Genomic DNA, 22,586 nt, shown 5'->3' on the forward strand with positions numbered 1-22,586 from the left:
GAAGCTTCATAAACAATGTATTGGCAGTGGTCTTGCATAAAACTTTAGACTAATCTGAACCATCAGTGTACAATGCTCTAATCCTTAAGATAAAAGACTTAAAAATATAAATAAAAAAGAGGTGATTAGTCCCCTGCCTACTCAGTGAGCTGAATCACTTCACTGAAAGTTCCAACAGCCCCTGTGGCTACTTGCAAGGACCTCCCCTTTGCAGCAACAAGCTTGCATCTCAATGCCATATTAATACTCTTTTTAATTATTTCAGCAACAAGGGTAGCAGTTAACACACGAGTTACAGAAGGACATTTGACACAAGATTACATATGGTTAGAAAGCAATGCTATGTCATCCTGATCTGTATGGCCAAAATAATACAGGGCTTCTTGTTACAGCTAATCTAGAAGCAAGCCATTACCAAAAACTGTGGTCCTTTTCTCTCCCCCCACCTCCCAGTTTTTAGGCCACTCGAGTCTACCATTTTTTAAATTTTTTTTTTTGCACCTGACCTAGCAGTTCTGTAGATACAGGTCAGAACTGGCTGATTGGTTAGTGTTTGGGGTTTGCTCTTTTCAAGAGCCAGGTTGTTTTTGGAAGGGATGGGAGAAGACATTGAGGAAACTTGTTTCCCAGGTGAACCAAGTCATGATGCAGCCGACAGATCCAACACAAGTAAAATGGCAGGAACACATAAGCAGGATGGGGAACAAGATACTGCTGCTGCCTATTCTTCATACCTGTTAGATCTGCCTAAAAGCAGGTACTGAGATGTGAAATTACACACATACCATACAGAGGTCAGCAATCACAGCAGTATAAAGGCAGCATTTAAGGCCATCACAAGGACAATACAAACATATTACTTCCCAAGAACGATATTTTACATTAAGTTTTCTAAATTTTTATTAAAAACAAGATCAGAATAACATCATACAGTTAAGTACTTAGACAAAATACAAAACATAGCTACTACAGGCTCTCAGTTTTCTTTGAGATATACTAGGTGATGCTTCCCAACCTTGATGTACTTGTACAGTAAGAATTATTTAGCCATAAAAGGCTAAAAGTGCAGAACTGATTACACCGATGAACAGGAAAATTCTTGAAGTCACCATTGTTTACTAGGTAGATTTTTCAACAGATGTGAAAAAATAGGGCAATATGATGCAGATTCCAGAAAGTGATAATAATCCCTTCAACTGCTGAAGGAAAATACTGGAATAACAAGTTTCAAAAAGCACAGTTCGAAACAGTACCTTTGAATAAAGACAATGTAAACAAGTGACTCTTTTCTCATTAAGGGCACAGCAAATGACTACAAGGAAAGACAGAAGTAGTAAAGACTACGGGCAACAAAGGTTCAGACTTCAAGGTAACATCTCTGAAATAAGAAGGGACCAAACTATTTTAAATATGAAAACAGGACTTCACAGCAAAACAACATGACTCTAGAAACAGAGTTTATGGGTTCTTTGGTATCCTTTTGCCTTTGTCTTATTTATGGTTACTGGGAGGGTCTATCAGTGCAAGCTTTCTACGTGTTCTTTTCAATCAGTAGACTGACAAGATCTGAGAGCCTATCAGAACCATTGCAGAAACCTTCTTGCCACCTCCTTCTGAGCTGTCCAGCCACATGTCACTTCCACATTTACTGTGGACAAATGAAGGCAACACTCATTCAACTTCTCTGCAGGCTAGAGCTGCCGAATGAGAACAGAGGGTTACGGGGCTTCAGAAGAAAAGTAAGCATACCAGAACACAGGCTGGATCACAGGAAAGTGGGTCTCATTTTGCTCTCAACATTGCCACAATAACAGAATTTGCAACCCCAGCCTTCCTCTCATTCCATCTGCAGGAATTCCTACAAGTGAAGACAATTCCTTCTAGCTTTGGTCTAGAGAACGAAGAAGGCACTCCACCACCTCAACCCCTCACAAAATGCAATGATGACAACATGGCTGCAATTATACCAGGCAAAAAGGAAGATAGTTACAGTTTTTTTTCATTTAATCCTGCCTAAATGAGTCCAGAGAAGGACACTGGAGCTAGGGAAGGGGTCTGGAGCACAAGTTTCATGAGGATCATCTGCGGGAGCTGGGAGTGTTTAGCCTGGAGAAAAGGAGGCTCAAGGAAGACCTTATTGCTCTCTACAACCACCTGAAAGGAGGCTGCAGTGAGGTGGGAGTCGGTCTCTTCTCCCAGGTAACACGTGACAGGATGAGAGGAAATGGCCTTGAGTTGCACCAGGCAGCAGTTTAGATGAGATACTAGAAAAAATTTCTTCACAGAAAGGATTGTAAAGCACTGGAAGAGAGTACCCAGGAAAGCAGTAGTCACCGCCCCCGAAAGTGTTCAGAAAACATGAAGACATGATTTAATGGTGAACATGGCAGTTGTGGTGCTAAGTTGATGGCTGGGCCTCATCTTGAAAGGTCTTCTCCAAGTTTAACAATTTTATGACTCTGGTTCTAATGCCCATCCAAAGTTCAGGGACTGTAGTTTGCAAGGGCACTAGCTGCTGCTGTGGGGCTGGGCACAAAGCACAACGATGGATCATCAGGAAACTACTCACATGTTTCACTTCTCCCTGTGCTGAGGCAGCAGCCCCTGTTGAAGTGGATTCTATAGTCTTAAAGTTAAGCAGGAAAGATCTCAGTCCCACTCTCCCACCCGGATAAGCATGAAGAAACCTGTTACAGGCTGTCTGTTACATCAAATGACAACAGAACGCACCAAGTCCATTAACTTCTGACTGACCCACAGCACACATTTAAGGTCACATCAGTTCAGAGATGCTCATAAATGTTAAAGTAAACCAGTTAAACCTGTAAAGCAAAAGAACATCAACTTCAGTAAGTTTAAAGTCCCACATAAACACTCAAATTCAAAGTTACATTAGCTAGAATATTCAACACATCCACATTAAAGTTCATGAGTCTCCTAAAGCATTCGAGCTCAAGCTTCTTTAAATTCAGCAAATACTGATCTAAAAACCCTCCAAAACCTGCTACTGGCATAAAACCCACCTCATACAAGCTGTTCCAATATTTAAGCTGTCTTCCCTTTATAACAGCACATGAGATTATCAGATGAAATTTGCTTATCCTCACCATTCAGCAAATACATCTTGTCATATTTTGGCGTAACTGATTAGAAAGCACTAAACCATCAGCACTTAAACACAGAAAGCCTTTGCTATATACACACTGAATCACTTCCAACCTTCTCTAAAAAAAACAAAACCTAGCCTGAACTTCAGTCATCCTCCAGAATACAGGCTTTCCAAACCTTGAACTGTTCCTGAGAAGTTCTTTACTGGCTGCATTGCAGTTTTCCAGCCCACTGTGAACTGGCCACGTTATTCCAAGAAGAGTATCATTGATCCTGTGTATACCAAAGCCTTAACCAATACAACACTTGCTTTGGCTCAGCCACAGCACTGCTTACCAACCTCACATTCATCTGATTACCAAAAATAAAACCACAGATTAATTTCAGAATCACCATTTTTCATAAATAATTTTTTTTCTTGCTGGAGTTTATTTGCCAGAACTCTTTGTACTACAAAGTTCAGTTAATTAAACTTCATAAAAGCACTTTTTTTTTATTAGGGTAGACTCCATCACTCATAAAAGTTAACCAGAAGCTATTTTCTGTTTTCTTGCTGTCTATAGAAACACCAGCTTGACTTTCAGCAGTAGGTATATTATATCCTAGATATAAAATAAAAACCCATACGGGTTTTATGTAACAAAGCCTAAATTTAAAATTATTGGCAGCTATCCTTTATGAACCTTCTATCACTGCTTCCTATAATTTTTTTTTTTAAAAATTCTTAAAATACATTTATAAAATGGGAAGCTGTCTATGTGAAATAAAGGGGGAAATATACTTTGAGTCTTATTCTTCTTGGGTCAATAAATTTAAACAGTTCAAAAGAGGGTATTCCCTGAAGCTCCAAAGTGTGCTAGAAAAATATATTTGAAGGATGAAGAAACGCAAGCTTAGAGACAGTATATTTTTTACAATACAGTAATATTTTTAAAAGACATACTGCAAGACTAGTTCAATACCAGTTTGGTATCACTTGCACCTAGTTACAATGAACGATGAAACTACTTATAAATTATTTGCTCTGCCATTACATACATATGTATAGAAGTCTAAGACAAGGAAATGAAAGAATTTTCAACATACACATACATATAAATACATCAATCTCAGCTTTTCACCATATACATTTATTAACCTAAGCTTTGAGAGTAAGGTACATATACATATATACAAAAAAGTCAAGGGTCTTTAATCTTCAGTGTTTTAAATATAAACACAAATTAATTTGCTCATATATTTCTAAATAATAAGACAAGATCAAGAAATATAAAAACATTATTAAGTTATAATAAAGCAATACTAAAAGTTATTAACAAAACTGAAGAAACATTATCAGAGAGGCATGTGAATCTTGAAAATAAAACAGATGTCAAACAACAAGGACAGGAGAAACAACCACACAACCAAATCTAACTAAGCTCTTGAAAAATTGGTAAAGCAGAGTAAGATGCAAAAGGCAGAGCTGACAAGCTTCTAGACTGCAAAACTTTTAGAATAAGTAGCATAGCAATACTTCCTATTTAAAGCACAGCAAAACTCAGAAGAGATAGCAAATTTCAGCCAAATTTCTAAGAAATTTTCTAAAAATTAACAAAAACAAATGAATCCCTAATCCATTACAAGGAAGAATGTGGATGCTGTTAACCTAAAGTCTAAAGAAGTAAATAGACCCAGAGAAGTTTCATGAATTAATTCTATAAGGATCTAAAAAGAACTACAATTCTTCTATCCTTGGAGCATTTAATCAGATCATAAAGGAACAGATAAACCTTTCATCTGGAAGACAGCAAGCAACATTGCTACACATTTTTAACACACCATGGCAGATAAGGAATGGCAATCCCTGTAGATAAATGCACCCATGTAAACCATGACACTGCAATTTGCTTTAAGAGCAACATTGCAGTTACTTCTTATATTCTACAGCAGACAGAAGACCTTTTTTCCCAATAGAATGGGAACATTAAGACTTCGTATTTAAAAATACAATGCCTTCAGAAAAGGGCATTTCTGTTTTATATAAATACATCTTGATTTCTGACAGAAAGATGTACCACAAATAAACTTATATTCAGAATGACAACCTAAACTGATACCACTTCACTATTGCTTTTGCTCTGTTTGCATGAACTCTGACCACAGCAACTGCACACAAACCTCCAGCAACAGACACACGGAACAAAGTCTAGAGGGAATGCAAGACTTGCTTTATGGGAGCAATAAGCTGCTTCTTATTTAAGACTCACTGTGCTAAAGCAGTAATATTTCATATGAACAGATATGGCTTAGTCTCTGGATATGAAAGAAGAATTTGCTATAAAGAAAACACATTTCCAAAGTATTCAATTAGTATATACAGAGAATTGTAGAGTAAGGAAATTTAACAAGGCTTTTGGCTATATCACACTATTCTAGATAGAACCTAGAAATTAAACAATGTTTTTAAAAAGTAAATTACTAGAACAAAGTAACTTTCATTAACTCATTAAATTGCAATAGTTATTTCAAGCTGTCCTACCATGTATATCATGCAGTAGACAAGAAGAGCTTGACAAGCTCTTCTCACATCAACTCAAGACAGCATGAGGCCTCAGACAAGCACAGCGGTATTATATAAGCCTTCTAAAATTTCAAGCAACAGGTTCCTGGACACACTGGCACGTAAAATCACATAGCTTAATGGAAGAAGGTGTGGAATAACACAGAATGAAGAACAATATAAAGATTTCTCAGAAACAGGTGATCCAATTTATTTTAAAAGAACCCAAATATTAAAAAACTCAAGCCCAAAACATTCTGCCTACCAGAGAAAGGATAGCAATTCCAAAGACAACATCGATCTGTCCGCCAAAAATAATTAACAGAAAATCAAATTAAGAGTTCCCTATAAACAGTACCTCTTTCTATCCAACATCCGCCAGACACATGGTCAACATGCATGAGGCTGCACAGACCACAGGATAATAAATGGTGAAACGGTTGGCAATATAAACTGAGATCTTATTGTTTTCCACTCGCTTACTTCAAAGAAGTTTGTTCTCTGAGAAGACATTACTATCTTTCTTGTAATTAGTGCTAAACTGTCCAATCACAAAAGAAATCATGTCTCTTGATCACTCAACACATGGAAAAATTAATGTGTTAAACGTACTCAGTGACGGATTATCTACACTGTTAGAGTTAAAAGACAGTCAGACCCTTAGAACTACATATAGCAGTCCTGGATTCCAAATACAACAGATACCTGCAGCAAATAAACTTAGATTTCTAGCCAAGAATATGAACCAATTCATTGAAATATTAATATAGTCCCTTTTGTGTGTGTGTATATATGTGATGACACATCTCTGATAACAAGACCTGACTCTTATTTTAGAAAGCAAACAGAACTGCAAAATGTTGCCTTTGCAAAGATTCTACCATTTCAGCATCACCTAATAACCACCACACATTAATTTTTAACAGCATAAAGAAATGAGCTTTTCGTTTTGAAGACCAAAAGTTCTGTAGTACCAAGTGTCTTACAAACAACACACATTCACAAAGAACTGAAGCCATGAGTACATGAGTAGTTGCACGTTCTACTAACTGTAGAAAGAGATGTACTTCATGGCAAAAGTAACTCAGTCATACACAGCCACTGTTGGTGCAGTATCATAGAAAGCTGACACAAGTTGAAAAACTCACAGGCTACTACACTGAACAGAAAAAGGCATGTGGAAGGTATCAGAGGGTCCCCCTCACAACAGTAAGCATAAATATCCCTATTGGCACTTCGACCCAGCCAAACTCATTCAGGGCTCAGAGCCCTACAATCTCCTCTCATCCTCCATCAGGAAAAGCAACCACTGCCATAACACCTTCAAAAAACATTGACATTCACGTAGTTCAAATTTGAACACTGGATTTTCTTTTTCAGCCCCATTGTTATTACACATTTTTAAAATTAATAAGAGGTTTTCCCATCAGACTTTTTCTTATATTCTATTTCTTATCTTGTAAGAGCTAATACCCCTTGCTGGTTTCTCATGTGGGTACAAATGACACCAAGGGTAACTAGAAACCATCACATTCAATTTCAGAGCTCTGGAGATGATGGACAAGGGTCTGGAGGCCCAGGTAGTCTTCTCCTTGATTATTCCAGTTTGGGTCAATGACAAAAGGAGAAGTAGATGGATTTACAAAGTAAACAACCAGCTGCATCACTGGTGTTGGCAACAAGGTTTTGGTTTGGGACTGTGCTGATTGGAAGAGATGGAACTCACCTCATGAAACAGGTCACACAAGCCTTTGCCAACAGAATGGCCAACCTTGTAAAGTGAGCTTTGAACTAGGAAAAGTGGGAGAAGAGGAGAGGACTGTGACATTTCCCTGCACCCCTACTGGGACATAGATACACTCAAACACCTCCATGAAGTGCCGGCACACCAATGAAGGCAGAATAGGGAACAAGCAGCAGGAACTTGAGATCTGTGTGCAGCCACAAGGCTTTGATCTCACTGTGATTACCAAGACATGATGGGACAGCTCACACAACTGGAATGTCACAGGGAAGGGCTACAACTGTTTAGAGCAGACAGACCAGGAAGGCACAGTGCTGGAGTCGCCATATTCATTTAACTATCAATCCTTGACCGTGTAATTTCAAAAGTAGTAGTAGCCATGAGGAAAAATTCATCCAATTTACTGTGCTCATTAAGTGCCTTCTGATACTTCTGAGATCACACCTATACGTAACATCTAAGTCCTGTTCTGGTAATAAGTTATCAGGTCTAAAAAATCACTAACAAAGCCCTTCACTGATAAGATATCCAAGCAAACTGGTTCAGAGCACAAGGAAGAAAAGAAAAACTGTCCCTCACTTGAGTAATGCATCTATCTCCTGGATCCAGAAAAAGTCCTTTTCTCTTTGAAAACTAACTGGCAATCTCAGAAATACAGAGATAAAGCAGGGTGCCTCTTTTAGAACCTTCATGTCTTTTCTGAGAAATAGAGCACTTCCACAAAAGCAAAAGCAGACTGAATTAAAGTGTTTATGCCTACTTCTAACTTCAAATCCTGCCAAGATGACAAACTCTTATCTAGATTCTCATCTCACTGTCGTAAAAGAAAGAGCTATTGAGATGGGAACAAAGTCTGCCCAAAGGAATAAAGTAATACCAAACGCTTTCAGGTATTTCCACTACCTTCAAGATGTCATAAAGCATTACATCCATTCAATTAAAACCAATAACAAAAAAAGCAAAACAAAACAAAAGAGCAAGATTTCTGGCACACTTAAAACTGAATCCCAACAATAATAATATAGCAGTGGGAGGAAAGGCAAACAGATTCACAAGACAGTTAACAGAAACGCCTTCCATCATTAGCTTTACTTATCTCTAATGTGCAAAAAAATTTACTTTCAGATTTTAATTTTTAAATCACTCAGATCAAGGCTAGGTTCAGTCCCCTCAGAAGGATAACGTAATAGCTTAGAATGATCAGGAATCAAACCCTGACGAAAAATTTCAAGCTTTACAAAACAGCTGATGCTACATTGCTTTTAATGTTTTGATAATTCAAATGTAGACTTAGGTTGAATTTTCTGAATTTAAATAACCTAATATTAAGAGAATATAAACATATTAGAGCTCAACAAACTCATGTTATTTAAGGGGTTTTTTGTACAGAAACAGAAAAAGACATGCATTTTTTTCCTATGAAGTTCTGTCACATACTTCACAAAATACAGTAACTCATTCTTTCTTTAGAACTGAAAGGACAGAAATACATTTTTCTTCAACTGAGGTCTGACAAACCTCACCAAAAAAACAGGCACAACTGGATAGCCTGGAAAATAATTACTTATAAAATTAAATCGCCACCATCTGTGAGTATCTTACCTTTAAATAGGATCCATAATATTTAGTTACATATGGACTGTCACACTGACTCAACACTGTGATTTCTTGTTGGATGTCTTCTATTTCATCTTCTGCTTCTTCTAGGTCAATAATTTTTATAGCAACAACTTTCTGAGTCCGATTGTCAATTCCTTTAAAAACTTCACCAAAAGACCCCTTACCAATTCTCTCCAGTTTTGTAAACAGCTCTTCTGGATCTGCCTTCAGAGTCTGTTAAAAATAAAGAGAAAAGTCATTCAGTATTTGAAACACTAAAACAAAATGCACTGTTTTTAAAGGCAACAAACATTTCAAATTCCACATATTCCTATTTATCTAGCTACCTTTTTCTACCTCCATAATTATCACATTCTTTCTACATCCCTTATATGCACACACCGATAGGATAAAACCCTGACACATGGACAGGGTTAAATTTGTTCTTTATATACAGCGTAACATAAACCTATCTGGCAACAGAAAATGCTGATATCTCAATTTCTTTTTCTTTGCCAAGAAAGAGTATCCAGAATGAAAGATTGTTACACAGATTCGGTTTTTATTAAAAGCAAATAGATCAAACACCTCTACCAATAAAAGTAAGCCTTTTGTCTAACCTTTCCTCTTGAAATTGGTTCCCTCCCACATCCCAGAATCCTTCTCTTTTGTATTTTTCACATATCTCATCCTCCTAAGGATTTCATTCACCTTCTTCAGGGCACAGAATACTATTTCCTACTGTTTGATGTGACAAACAATCCTCTTCAATTTTCTCCTGCTAAGGATCACCTGCACGAACAGCCAAGCTTCCTCCTTCTCCGTGATGCCAAGGTTTTCTCAATCAGGATTTATTTATCTTTTTCTTCTTCTCTCAGTTGTGTAAAGTCATTCAGTCCTAAAAAACATCCTGTTCCCAGCTTTCTTGATTTGAGCAGTCACATAAAAGCCACAAGTCCTCACCTAAACATGCAAATAAGACTGAGGTGGACCACACTGCCACACTTGGTTTTTTTCCACTGTCAAGTATTCAGCTCACTACTGCTGCTCAGACTTCTCACTTTCAGTGCACAGATGGTAAGTTCCACAGCATCTTGTACCTTCTTAATCTAACAGCACGGACCCTCACTAGGCAATAAAAAATACATACATTGCAACTATAGTGGGGCTGGACTATATGACCTTTAAAGGTTCCTTTCAATCCAAACTATTCTATGATTAAACTGGAAAAGTCATAAATAGAGGGAATAGTCATGAAATGAAGAAAAATAGGATAGGATTACTTAGAATCTTCTCCTTAAGAAATAAAAGTAATACTTTAAAAGACATGTTTGTGTTTTTAAAAGGATGACACTCATGCTAGCTAAGTGAAAATACATTGTTGATATAGAAAAAGGCTCATACAAGAAGAACTCAGTAATGCCTAAATAAGCATAAAACCACACTTTTTACTTAGCCCAACTTTGTAGTAGCATGAAGAGGGGAATGAGAATTTCTAGGCTACCACTGGCAAGCACTGAAACAACATTTTCTGTAACAAGTAAATTTAGCTTATAAACCACCTCCCACCTATACTTCTGTCTACTTCTGCTCTCACATCTCAAAGTTTACATAATTAGCCCATGCAGCTGCAAGAGGAAGATAGCCTAGAACACAGTTTTTCTGGAGGTATCTCAATTTCACACTGAAATAGGTGTTTTGAGGACCAGGTAGCTGGAACTGACCAAACCTAAAGATAAACCCACTCGGTTCTCAGAGCATTTTATCATCTGGCACAAATTGGGAGTACACTACTACTTTTAGTACTTTGAAGACAGCTATAAGACATCACGGCTTTCAGATAATCATTCCAGGAACACATCACTGGTGAGATCAGCCTAAAGCAAAAACACTCTAAGCGTACTTACTGCAAGACTTCACCAGCCCCAAGAAGTGCCCCCTGCTTTACATCTTACTGATCCATCCTTTTATCCAAAGTCAGTTTCAGGAAACAAATAGAAGGGCATGGGGTTTTATAACCCTTTTGCCATTAAGGTAACAGAGCAAAAGATCCAAATCCTTTCCATGAAAATCAGCTTGTTCCTCCTTTAATTTCAATGTAATGAGAACAACATACTCTTACACACTAGTAAATATTACATACGTAACATGCTAATATATCTCCCACTTGGAAACCAGACCAAGGCACTTCATGTTTTCTGACAGTCAACCCTTAGCTACAGAATAACCCTTACCAACACCTCCAGGGACATAATTTCTAAGAGATCACAAAACTACAAAACAAATTGTGCTTACTGGTTCTTCTCATGCTTCACAGAATGCTCTGTTGTCAACATTCAAACCAGTCTTCTCTGAGAACTCTTCATGAATAAAAATAACCTTAACACCTGCATCAGATATTTTCCCTTGTGGAAAACAATTATCTGTCTACACTTTCATATATCCTGTGTTGGAATTTGAGATAATGTGCCGTAGAGAGCTGTGCACGCCTAATCCATCCACACAAGCCTTCAAGTTCCATTCACCTGCCACAGGAATCTGAGCATTACATCATTACAAAGGCATCTGGGTAAGCCACAAACCAATTCCAGTCACAGCTGCCTAAAAAATTCCATGTTTCACCTCCTGAGACTAAAAAGCCAGCACTGCTCAAAGTTGCAGTGCACTGCAGTTGTTCATGTGGAGAAAATGCAAGAGCTACCTGCCAGCAGCTCTTCAAGTTCTGCTGGCTGTACGTATACACCCCCTATTTTCCCTCTTCCCCTTAACCATCTATTACTAGCATATATTAGATCCCCTTGTTTCACAACACCACAGTCTTCATAGACTTTCAGGAACCTCACAGTTTCTTTTTTACAGTGTCAAGCTCTTGGGATTCTGGTGTTAGGCTGGCAGTTTTATAAGACAACTGTAAAAGAGAATTAGTAATTACAGAAAAGCGAGGAAGATAACTATTCCTGGAAGACCCAAGAAGAAGGGAACAACTGTTCCTGTTTGATTTTTTATAATCAAAATTTAGCAGACATTTTGAAATGCTAATTTTTCAATAATAACAGGACTTAATGGGATTAAAATAATTATCAATATTATTTCATAAGTTTCTTGTGAAATGACTAATTGTCAAACAAACAAACAAACCAACCTTTCCTTACCAGTTCACAACTTTTGTAAATTCATTCATTTGTTCCAAAACGTAACACTTGCCATTCCTGAATTTTGTTCTGAACAACAGTAGGTAGCAGTTGTTTCAAAAAACCCGAACACTCTTGCCCGAACACTCAAAAAACACACTCTTGCTCTGCAAGAAGGTCTCAATTTTCTTCTCAGAACACCAGGTGTTTGAAGTGAGAGCCTTAAACTACTGGCAACCTGTGTTTTTGCAAAAACTAAGAGTTGGTCTCTTTTAATGACCTGCTGTCTTTCAAAAATACAGATGTCAGGCCTCCAGATACATAAATGAACTGCTTAAATCTGAAAGTACGGGAGTGGTCAATTCCCACCCATTTTTCCAAGATCACATCTGGAAAGGATTTTCCAAATTTGTTTTTGCTTGTTTTTGTAAATACTTCCAACAGAGACAAAATAAACAAATAGCTTTATAAATATTCTCTCTACACAACTACCTAGAGGAAAATGACTTCCACTGATACTTTCACTATGGTTTCGCCAACTCTATTCTTTGCAAGCTTTCACTAAGCATAGAGCTTATTTCTACTCAAAATAATGGGAACTGATAAAAGAGCCTTCATGTAAGCATCAAATTAGCACTTCAAATATTGCTAGAAACCACAGATTAGAACATCAATATCTGCTGCAAATGGGTAAAGCTAATCACCTTGACAAAGAACTAGATGTCCACCACTACAACATTTTTTTCAAAGCTTGTCACAGAATACACAGTGCAACAAATCAAAAACAAATTATGGAGCATTCAGATTGGATGATTCCAGAACTTTCAGTTTCCACAGACACTTGAGTTACTTTGCTTTTTATTTCAAATAGTTTTTCACACTTTTGAACACAAACTGCCATCTTGTCTAGTGTCCAGCTTGTTTAGCCATGCAGAACAAAGTCCTTTTCACCATAAGCAAAGCCACCATTCATCCAATAATTTGAGTAATCTCTCTGTACTTGTTCCACATTGGATTCATTACTTTTGACCTTAATCAGCCAAAAAAAACCACTCCATTTAAAATTAACTCTTTTTAGTACCTAACAACACTGTTGCCCACTTCAACAGAATAAAAATAGTCCAATACATTCTCAGATCCTATTTGTTCAATTTGGCCTCATGGCTCAAACTCAGCTGCAACCAACTAAACCAAATCACCTCTTCCTAATGCTCTGCATTTCCAACTAATGAGCTCCCAGACTCTTGCAAAGGTTCTTTGTAATACTCATACTTAAGACAAGCTGCACTTTATGTTGTTTTGTTCAGTAATTCCAGTTCCCAGGGTTGCATAGTTCTTCAGCACTGGCCTCTCAAGTGTAACGGGTGCCTTTAAATTTTGTACCATCAGCCATTTTAATCAGCATGCATTGCCTTTTTCTATGCAAAGGTCACTTTTCAGTCACCAACTGATGAGAACAGTCCTGGAGAAACTAGCAGTATCACCCACTCTGACACCACCTCTGCAGTACCCTCCTCACAGCCAGGATTACACATGTCTAGCAACATATTTATTTTTATGAATCTCCAATTCTCATCCACACTAATTGTCCCTCAAAGCTCAACAGAAAACATTACTGAAATTCAAACTAGTTAGATCCAACTTTACCCATAACCATTCTGAGCAAAGATACAGCTTTATGTTTATTTCCATGTCTCACTCCAGTTCTTATTTCTAACCTCTTTTTATGAAGAGTTATTCCAGCTATTGTAGAAAAGCATTAAAAAATGTCTCTTTAACTTACAAGAATTATAAAGCATCTCCATAATTCAAGTTCTTTTTTACTTGCAGATCTGTGATTTCTCTGTGCAGCTCATTTGAAATAGACAATCTTTTAACACCTCATTTTGTATATGTTTAATTTCACCAAATCAATTTCCAATTTGTCAGTCCAATTCTCATTCCCTACCAAGACTGAGCCCAAAATATGATAATCTGAAGAGGTTCAAAGATTTCTGGGGATTGCTTAGCCTGGAAAAGAGAAGCCTGAGGGCTTGGAAATCTTATTGTGTGTGAATACCTGATGGAAAGGAGTAAAGAACACAGGGCCAGACTCTTCTCAGTGGTGTCCAGAAGAAGGACAAGATGCAATGGCCAGAAACTGAGTATAGGAAACTTCATCTAAACTTCCAAAAAAAAAAAAAAAAAAGAGGAAAAGAAGAAACAAACAAACAAACATACAAAAAATAACCACCAAAACAACTACAAAGGTAAAACCCCAACCTTCCTTAATGTGAGGATAATCCAGCACTACACTAGGTCTGTCCAGGCAGGTTGTGGATCCTTTGAGGTATTAAAAAACTAGGCTGGATGTGGTCCTAAGCAATCTGATGACTCTACTTTGAGCAGGAGGTGGACTAGATGTGCTCCATAGGTCCCTTACAATCTCAGCTATTCTGTGATACACTTCCTATCACACCAAGAGTTAAGTTTTGCTGCTAAATTTACTGCTCAAAAACAATTTCTTCAGAAATGAGACACCATTGCTGCACACAATTTCTATATTTTAAATTTTTTCTTTGGTTAGATCAGAGAACAGAAATCTGCCAGAGAAGTTCACACAGGAAATTTTCCCACGTACCCAGAGAACTTCGAGCCTAAAGCCAATCAAAGTGAACAGCAGGCACAGTTGATGTCATTCTTCACACAGCTCCCTATTTCAAGAAGGCACTGCAAAGGTTTCCCCATAGCACCACTTGCAATCTTTCAAAAAACCATTGAAAGTGTCTTCATCTCAACACGGTATTAAGCAGTTCCCCTTTTTACTCTGATCCCCACAAAACTAGCAGCACAGTTTGTGCTGTAGTGGAGGCAGGCAGTAGCAGAGATACATAAATTTGGGTAAATTGCACAAACTCAAATCATGCAGCCCTCCCACAAACCTGGGCTACCAAAGCAGGGGGCAGGGAATAAACAAACCCACAGCCAGAAACAAACAAAAAAAAAAAAAAGCAACCACCAACTCCCCAAAACACCCATATAAGATGGTTTTGTATCAGGGAAAAAACTACCTCCAGGAAGGAGAAGCCTCAAAGTTTGCTTTTCAGCATTTCAGCTTTCTCAGAAGCTCACAAGTTTTTGTGTCAGCAATATATATATACCACATATGAACAACTGATACAACACAAAATTATTTCCTGCAGCTGGTGTGAAATTGAAATAGAACAGAGGCAGCAGGCAGATTATAAATTGTTCAATTGTATCAATCCCTACCTATACTTTCAAAGAGCAGCTAATTAACCCAAAAAGACAAATTTAAATGGGATTTAAAGTCTGGGATTTTTATATAAACAAGGATAAAAAAAATACATTTTTAAGAAGCCTTAAAACTGGAACCAAATTTGAACCATCTCTCAGTCTTATCTATCAATAATAAAGTAAAATGAGACAAAGTACCATAGCTATGTTATAATTATCATGAACAGCAACAACTGATTTTTATTTCATTTTAAGAAGACTAATCAGCAAAACATTGAATGAGAAGTACAAAGACTAGAATGAAAGCATTCATCTATAATAAATAGGTGTAGAATTTGTCAATTATAAGAAGTAATTGTTTTCTTTTTTTCTTCATACACATTCCATATTTCTAATTTGCCATCTCCCATACTATAATTATTCAATTCAGACACATGCTACCATAAGGAAATTGCTTTCTTCTGGGAGAAATAAAATATACCAAAAATGCAGAGAATTAGCAATAGCAATACTTTAACTATTGAGAAAAAGGAACAACTGCCATAAATCCTGCTGTGAAACTTCAGTGGGTTGAAACAGAAGAGAGAGGAAGCAAAAAATAAAGCTGTAAACATTGCATCTCAAACACTGCAGGTAAAAACATATAGCATGAATCACTGTGGCCTACTAATACCCATATTTGTCACACAGTTCAACTCTCTTGTTCTGATTTCTACCTAGATTGAAACAGGGTTTAAGCACATTTCCAGCAGGAATAAAAAAGTTGCCTAAAGTTAGCCTACCATAAAAGTATTCCTCATCCCTTGTATAACCCTCTTTCCACTTATTTTCATGCAAGATGCACTTATCTTAGATTCAGAATACAATGTATTCAATTCTTCCTCGGTAACACAAATATACAAAGCATGCTTCCAGATTTCTAATTAACCAATACCATTTTCTGGGTGCAATGTCCCCTGCACAAATCAGTCTGAAATTTTCTGATATTTTTTATTCAGAAAGCTGCTTAGTGTACAACCCTACCAGTTTAACACCAAAATGAATAGTTACCTAACCACAGCCTGCTTCCAGAAAGCATATTTAATTGGAATTTATTCTGAGTTTCTGAAGTTTCTCAATTTTTAGTGCAACATCACTAAAAACTTTCATAACATGTAACTGACTTCCCCCCCTTTCATCCACTACACTTCTAAACGGTGAATTACTGCAATTAAAAATCTCTCCATGCCTTGAGCACACAATGAAAACAACACACAAGTATCAGCAGTAGGTACATTATGGCAGTGAAACACAAGATGTATTTTAGACACCAAGAGAAAGACAGCTAAGGAAAAATGTCCCAAAAAGAGTTTTAGAAAAATGTCTCTCACTTGTTTACACTTGCTAAAAGGCTAAATGCTGTAAAAATCACTCTTAATTAGCTAAGCTACCGATAAAAAGAAAAATAAAGTAGCTCTTTGTGGAAAATCCCATCATTATGACAAATGGCTGAATAAATAGTGCTAATTGGGGCAATTAGAAAGTTACATTGCATTAACACTACTTGAGAAAAAGAAGGAAAAGAGCGAATTTTAGGTTCTACAGCAATTCCATAATTTGAGGGGAGACTCTCCTTGCACCCATTGTTATCTGACAGAAAACCCAGATGTCTGTCTCAAGAAGCTGCCAAGCAGAGCAACTAAGAATACAATAAATTCTCCTGGTCCAAGCCTCACTTTTAATCAAGTTACACTGCAGAAGGCTCTCAGTTCTGTACTAACATACAATCAGCACACTCTGATGTTTGTGCAACCTAAACATTTATTACTCTAATACCATTCTTGTCCACTAAGAGGGAACAACACCATGCACAAATACTTCCAATAAATAAAGTATTTTTTGGTTTATGAAAGCCATTTCACTAAAAAAAAAGAGCATCTATTCAATACATCTCTTCAAAAATAAACTACACTTATCTGAGTTTTGGAACTTCCTGAACGTAGCCAGAAGTCTGGTTTCAAGTAATATACTAAAGCTTAAAGCAAGCTTGGGAAAAACAAACAGATTTTACTGATATCAACTAACTTGTGAATGCCAACATCACCTTGCACTGATCATAGCTCAAGACTCAGTTTGGCATATAACCCAAACACATCAGCTTAAGGGAGTTAGCAATTTTGGCAGAAAGAAGTTGCTACATTCACAGTCAAGCTTCTGTGTATAAAAAAAATTTAAATATGGAAGCTGAAGTCTACCATTAAAACAAACAAACAGACAAACATTTTTCTCTGCTGAGAAATGGAGATAATTTTACTGATGGGTTAGGAAACCCAAGATTAAAATCTTTCTAATGTAATATAATTTTATTATCTCATGTTGCCTTCTCATAAAACTAAATATTGTCTTAAAAAATTTGTCCCTCTACATCTCAAATCCAGTACACTGAAGAGATTCTTCCTATGTATTGTATTTGTTATTAATTGTCAGGTGCATACCTACACATGGAAACTTACCCAGATCAACAAAGAGTTTACAAGTAAAACCAGTTCTGATTATATACCTGCATCCACACAAATTATTACTTTTAGGCACACAGAACACTGCTGAATTAAATAGTACTCCACAAATGCAGGCAGGTGTATCATCACAAAAGCAATAACCAGATCAAATTCAATCACAGAATCATAGGATACCAGGTTGGAAGGGATCTCAAGGAAAATCTGGTCCAACCTTTCCCAGCAAAAGCACAGTCTAGACAAGATGGCCCAGCACCCTGTCCAGGGAAGTCTTAAAAGAGTCCAGCAGCAGGGAATCCACCATTTCCCCAAGAAGATTATTCCAATGGATGATTGTCCTATTTGGGAAAAAATTTTCCTCTTGTGTCCAATCAGAACCCTCCCCAGGGGTAACATATACCTCTTACTCCTCATCTTTCCACGTGATTCCTAGTAAAAAGGCAGTCTCCATCTTCTCTGTAGAAACCTTTCAAATACTGGAACATGGTGATAAGGTCTCCCCTAGGCCTTCCTTTCTCAAGGCTAAACACATCCAGCTCTCTCAGCTCCACATGACAGGCTTTCCAGTTCTCCAGTCATCTCTGTGGCCCTTCTCTTGACCCTCTCCAGCTGTCCACATCCTTTTGTATAGCAGGCACCAAATTATTATCAGACGGATGCAGTATTTTATATTATTATTGATTTATATTAGATGCCTGGTTAACTTTATTAGTTAGTGTTTGGTGCATCCTCTATTCTCCTTCCCACTCCACCCCCCAAGAAAAGGAGCATGAGAAGAATTTAAGCAAATTTTGAAAATGCAGCCAAGATACATACTTCCATCTTCTAGTTCAGAAACACAAAAGATGCCACTGTGTAAAAGCTGACATCAGAGCCTTGTACACCACTCATAACACAAGGCCCGATATTTAAATGTGTTCGCTGCATCAGTAGCCTTTTGTCTCTCTGGGGAACAAAGATGACAGCTGGCTAAGAGGGTACCTTACTCAAACATGAAACTGGTACATGAAACTTGCCACAAGGCAGGACAAGTCTGACTGGTCTGTGAGGATACCTGAAAGACACAGTCGCCATAAGCAGTATCTATTTACCTTTTCTGGAAGGCCACACAATGGAAATAGGTTTTCCTGACTCCTCTCAAACAGCTCCTTACATCTATTACATAGCCCTGACACAGCCTTCGACTACAGAGTGAGAAGATGCCCACTTCATTTTCACCAATTAAAACTTCTGTCCTGCCACCCAAGGGCTGAGCTTGTAATATGTCACAGAACCATGACATCTGTATTCAGGATATTTTAAAACTCATTAGCCAAGATCATAACAGTTCAAGGATCTGTCCAATATTTAAGTGCTGTAAGTTACTGCAAAGCTTTTGTCAAACTATAATGTAAACAGTAACAGTGAGCACAAACTCTCAAACAAAAAAAAACAAAAAACAAACTGGGTCTCCTACACAGAAGCTGCAAATGGAAAGCAGTAGAAGCTAAGCAGCCTTTCCACAGTGCCTTTGATTTAGCAACACAGTATTTTGCAATTACCAAACACAGAGCTCACACAGGAAGTCGTTAAAACAGTTTCTTATAAAAGGAGAAGGAGTTACAATAAGGAAGACAGTAACACCTATAGTGTGTAACTATGAAAGAACAGCCATGCTGGATCAGAACAAAGGATCCTCTAGGCCAGGACACTTCTCCTACAACAGTCAAAAGTGAACATCTTGGGAACAGTGCAAAAATAGAAAAGTAAACAGCAGTATTTCCCAAAACACCCTTCCAGTCTCCAGCAAACTGACACTTTAGACACTTTCTGAGCCAGAAAAGGTGCCTTTATACTTAAAAACCTTTCTTTTCTGTTAATTCGTCAAGTTCCCACTTAAATTTAGTTAAACTTTTAGCATTTCTTGAAGCAAAACAGCTTGAATGTCAATGCTTATTTACATTAAGAACCTGTAGCTCGTGTACTGAAAATACAATGAAGAATGAATAAAAATAACTTACTGCATAAACACTGTTATTGCTACAGAAAAACTGAAAGGGAAGAAGATAAAAAAGGGTTTTATCATACAGAATAGGCTTGTCTTAAAGATGATGGAATTTTAAAAGCACCACAGGAATTTATTACCATAAATTTATTAACATAGTACTTGATTATTTAAAATACAGCTTCCATAAAGAAGCTACAGAAGCTCACCACAGCCTTGAAATGCAGGCCAGTCTGAAAATCAAGGTCATATACACTTACTCGGAGCCAGCCTTGCAGGAATCTCACACATTTACAGGCAAACACACACTCTCCTCAGGCCACTTCCATAAGGCATGAACAAGCAAGACAACACATTCTCAGTTTAGTAATGATGCGGCTTCACACTGCACACCCAAACTCATATCTATACAAAGCCCTTAAAACAACAACAGCAAAAACTTTTGAGTCCAAACTTAAACTGCACACACAGAAATTTAGGTCAAAACCCAACTCTGTTTTTATTCAGGTTACAACATGCCCACTTTGCAGCAGACAGCAAATCTCAGGTTTTGACAACCTTCCAGCACCATCCTACATTTCCTCCACAGTTTTTCATTCCTTTGGCTCACTCTCTACCCACTCACTTTTTATGCATCACTCTTCAAACATCGATCAGACATCTTGTTCAGGGAGAAATAGATTAATCTTTCATTCCTCTGCTCTATTTACACTACCCGTGCTCATGCCAAACAGCATTAATAAAGTGATGTCCCTCCAAGCCATTTTTTGGGGTCAAGAAGTTACTCTGCTCACACAAGCACACTGGGTGCTCTCTTGTGTAAGTACAGCAAAGAATGTCAGAGAAAGCTGCATAACTTGTCACTGACACTGCTTCCACCATTTGTGGCAGAAGCTGGTAGGTGGGGAGGAGGGATCACACTACAGAAAAAGAAGACATAGTCCCGTGATTTGGGCAATTTAATTATAACTCAGAGAACTAAGCTCTATTCCTCTCTTCTACACAACGAAAAAGTCCCAAACCTTTTTCTTATTGAAGCAGATGTCACACATTGCATGTACTTTACTCTTTGAACATTTACTTGGAAATAAAATCAAAGAGAATCATGTACTGAAAACAGACCACCATAAAACTGCTGTATATTCTGACAGAATGGAAATGGATATAGACATCTTGAACTGGGCACCAAAAATTAGCGAGCAGCATTCACATTGCTCGCAGACTTTATGCCTCTACCTCTCAGCAGGTCTTTAGTTTGGTGTTCAGGGGGATTTTTTTAGACTATTAAAGTTCACACTTCAGCAACTCTCATAATAATAGAATAAAAATCATGAGAAAAATAACACCATCCTGAACAAAAAGATTTGAAGCAAAGTCCCAAATTACATGGACTAACAAGAACCCTGAAGATCCACCCATTTAGTACAGCTAACAGTACTACAAACTAAATAATAAGTCAATAAAAAGCACAGGTCCTTAGATCATGCAGTGACACACATCAGCAGTACATGCATAATGATGGAATAATCTTCATTCTCTCACAAGCAACTACAAATCTGACTTTTTAATTCTAAAGTGTTACAGATTGTGTTTCAAAGTAGATAGTTGCCTCAGTTCTAATATGTCTCAAAGGAATAAAAAATAAATAAATAAATAAAAAGCCCAAATAATAGCCATAGTCAATCAAGAAACCCTTATTTCTCTGTCTCTGGCGATCAGCAAACTGCTCATATTTGGAAGGTGAACTTGAACTCTCAACAGAAGGACCTACAGAGCAATAAATTAATCAGCTCAGAGTGTGGGCCTAGTTAGGCTACAAGGCTCATACTATGTATGAGCATATAATTCATGTCATGCATGTAACATTTTCAATTCAAATCCTCAGATTTTCGGAAGAAAAGAGATTCATGACTTAGAATCTTGACTCACAATAAAACCAACCATGGTAAACCAACACTTAAACCAAATTATGCACAAATGCTTTCAATCCAGGAGACAAATTAAGGGAAACTCTTACAGGTCATTCATAGGTTGTTCCTTCGGAGATTAGGGCAAGAAAGTTTCCAATCAGATGTGGGAAACATTAGAATAACAACACACAGATACCAATGACCTTAATGTTTTCCTGGCAGCAGTTTCCATTTAAACCAAGAAAAACGAGGCGGTGAGGAGGGGGGAAAGCCAGCTCAGGCAGTACAAAAACGCATTAGTTATTTCAAAAATACAGTTAAGACACAGAACCAGAAAATTCCACCGTATAAACAGCAGCTGACGAACTCTCGGAATCAAACACAGGAGCCAAACACGATCCCCGAGCACCCACCTCAGAGCAGCACCACAGATATGGGCACTGCAGCATGCGCTGAAGGTCAACATTTCCAGGCCCTGCTTTTACGGACTGGTTTTACGTATGCTTCCCCTATCCACCTCAAAAATCGCCCACTGAGCCGCGGTTCGCTTCAGGAATTAAAACACCGAGAACTCCCGGCCGGGGGAGGGGGCCACACACCACGCTCCGCTCCGCACGCCTGCAGCGACCCAGCGGCTACCGAGGACAGGGACGGAGGGAGGCAGGGGCAGGCAGGGATCCACCGGGCCGACGGAGCTCGCTGGGCACCACGCCAAGCGCTGACAGCACGTTTCGTCTCCATCCCGCTCCCCTGCTCCCGCGGCCGAGCCAGGGCCAAGAGGCGCCTGATCCCCGAGCCCTGACCCCCGAGCCCCGGGAAAGCCCCCTTTTACACCC

At 38.0% G+C, this 22,586-nt stretch overlaps 1 protein-coding gene across 2 annotated transcripts in view; it reads right to left on the reverse strand.

Moving 5' to 3' along the window:
* The window catches only part of STK24 (serine/threonine kinase 24), a 54,922-nt gene that overhangs the window by 31,937 nt on the left and 399 nt on the right, over positions 1 to 22,586 (reverse strand). Inside the window, exons 1-2 of one of the 2 annotated variants that reach the window (XM_032100086.1) lie at positions 22,164 to 22,214; positions 8,997 to 9,227 (exon numbers count right to left, since the gene is read on the reverse strand). In XM_032100086.1, the coding sequence (XP_031955977.1) occupies positions 8,997 to 9,227; positions 22,164 to 22,199 (267 nt within the window). In that variant the 5' untranslated portion in view covers positions 22,200 to 22,214. Of the gene's footprint in view, positions 1 to 8,996; positions 9,228 to 22,163; positions 22,215 to 22,586 lie in introns of those variants that run through there. The other variant, XM_032100085.1, reaches the window with a different exon arrangement.

This window comes from Corvus moneduloides, chromosome 2 (assembly GCF_009650955.1).
Source record: "Corvus moneduloides isolate bCorMon1 chromosome 2, bCorMon1.pri, whole genome shotgun sequence".
Lineage (NCBI taxonomy): Eukaryota > Metazoa > Chordata > Aves > Passeriformes > Corvidae > Corvus > Corvus moneduloides.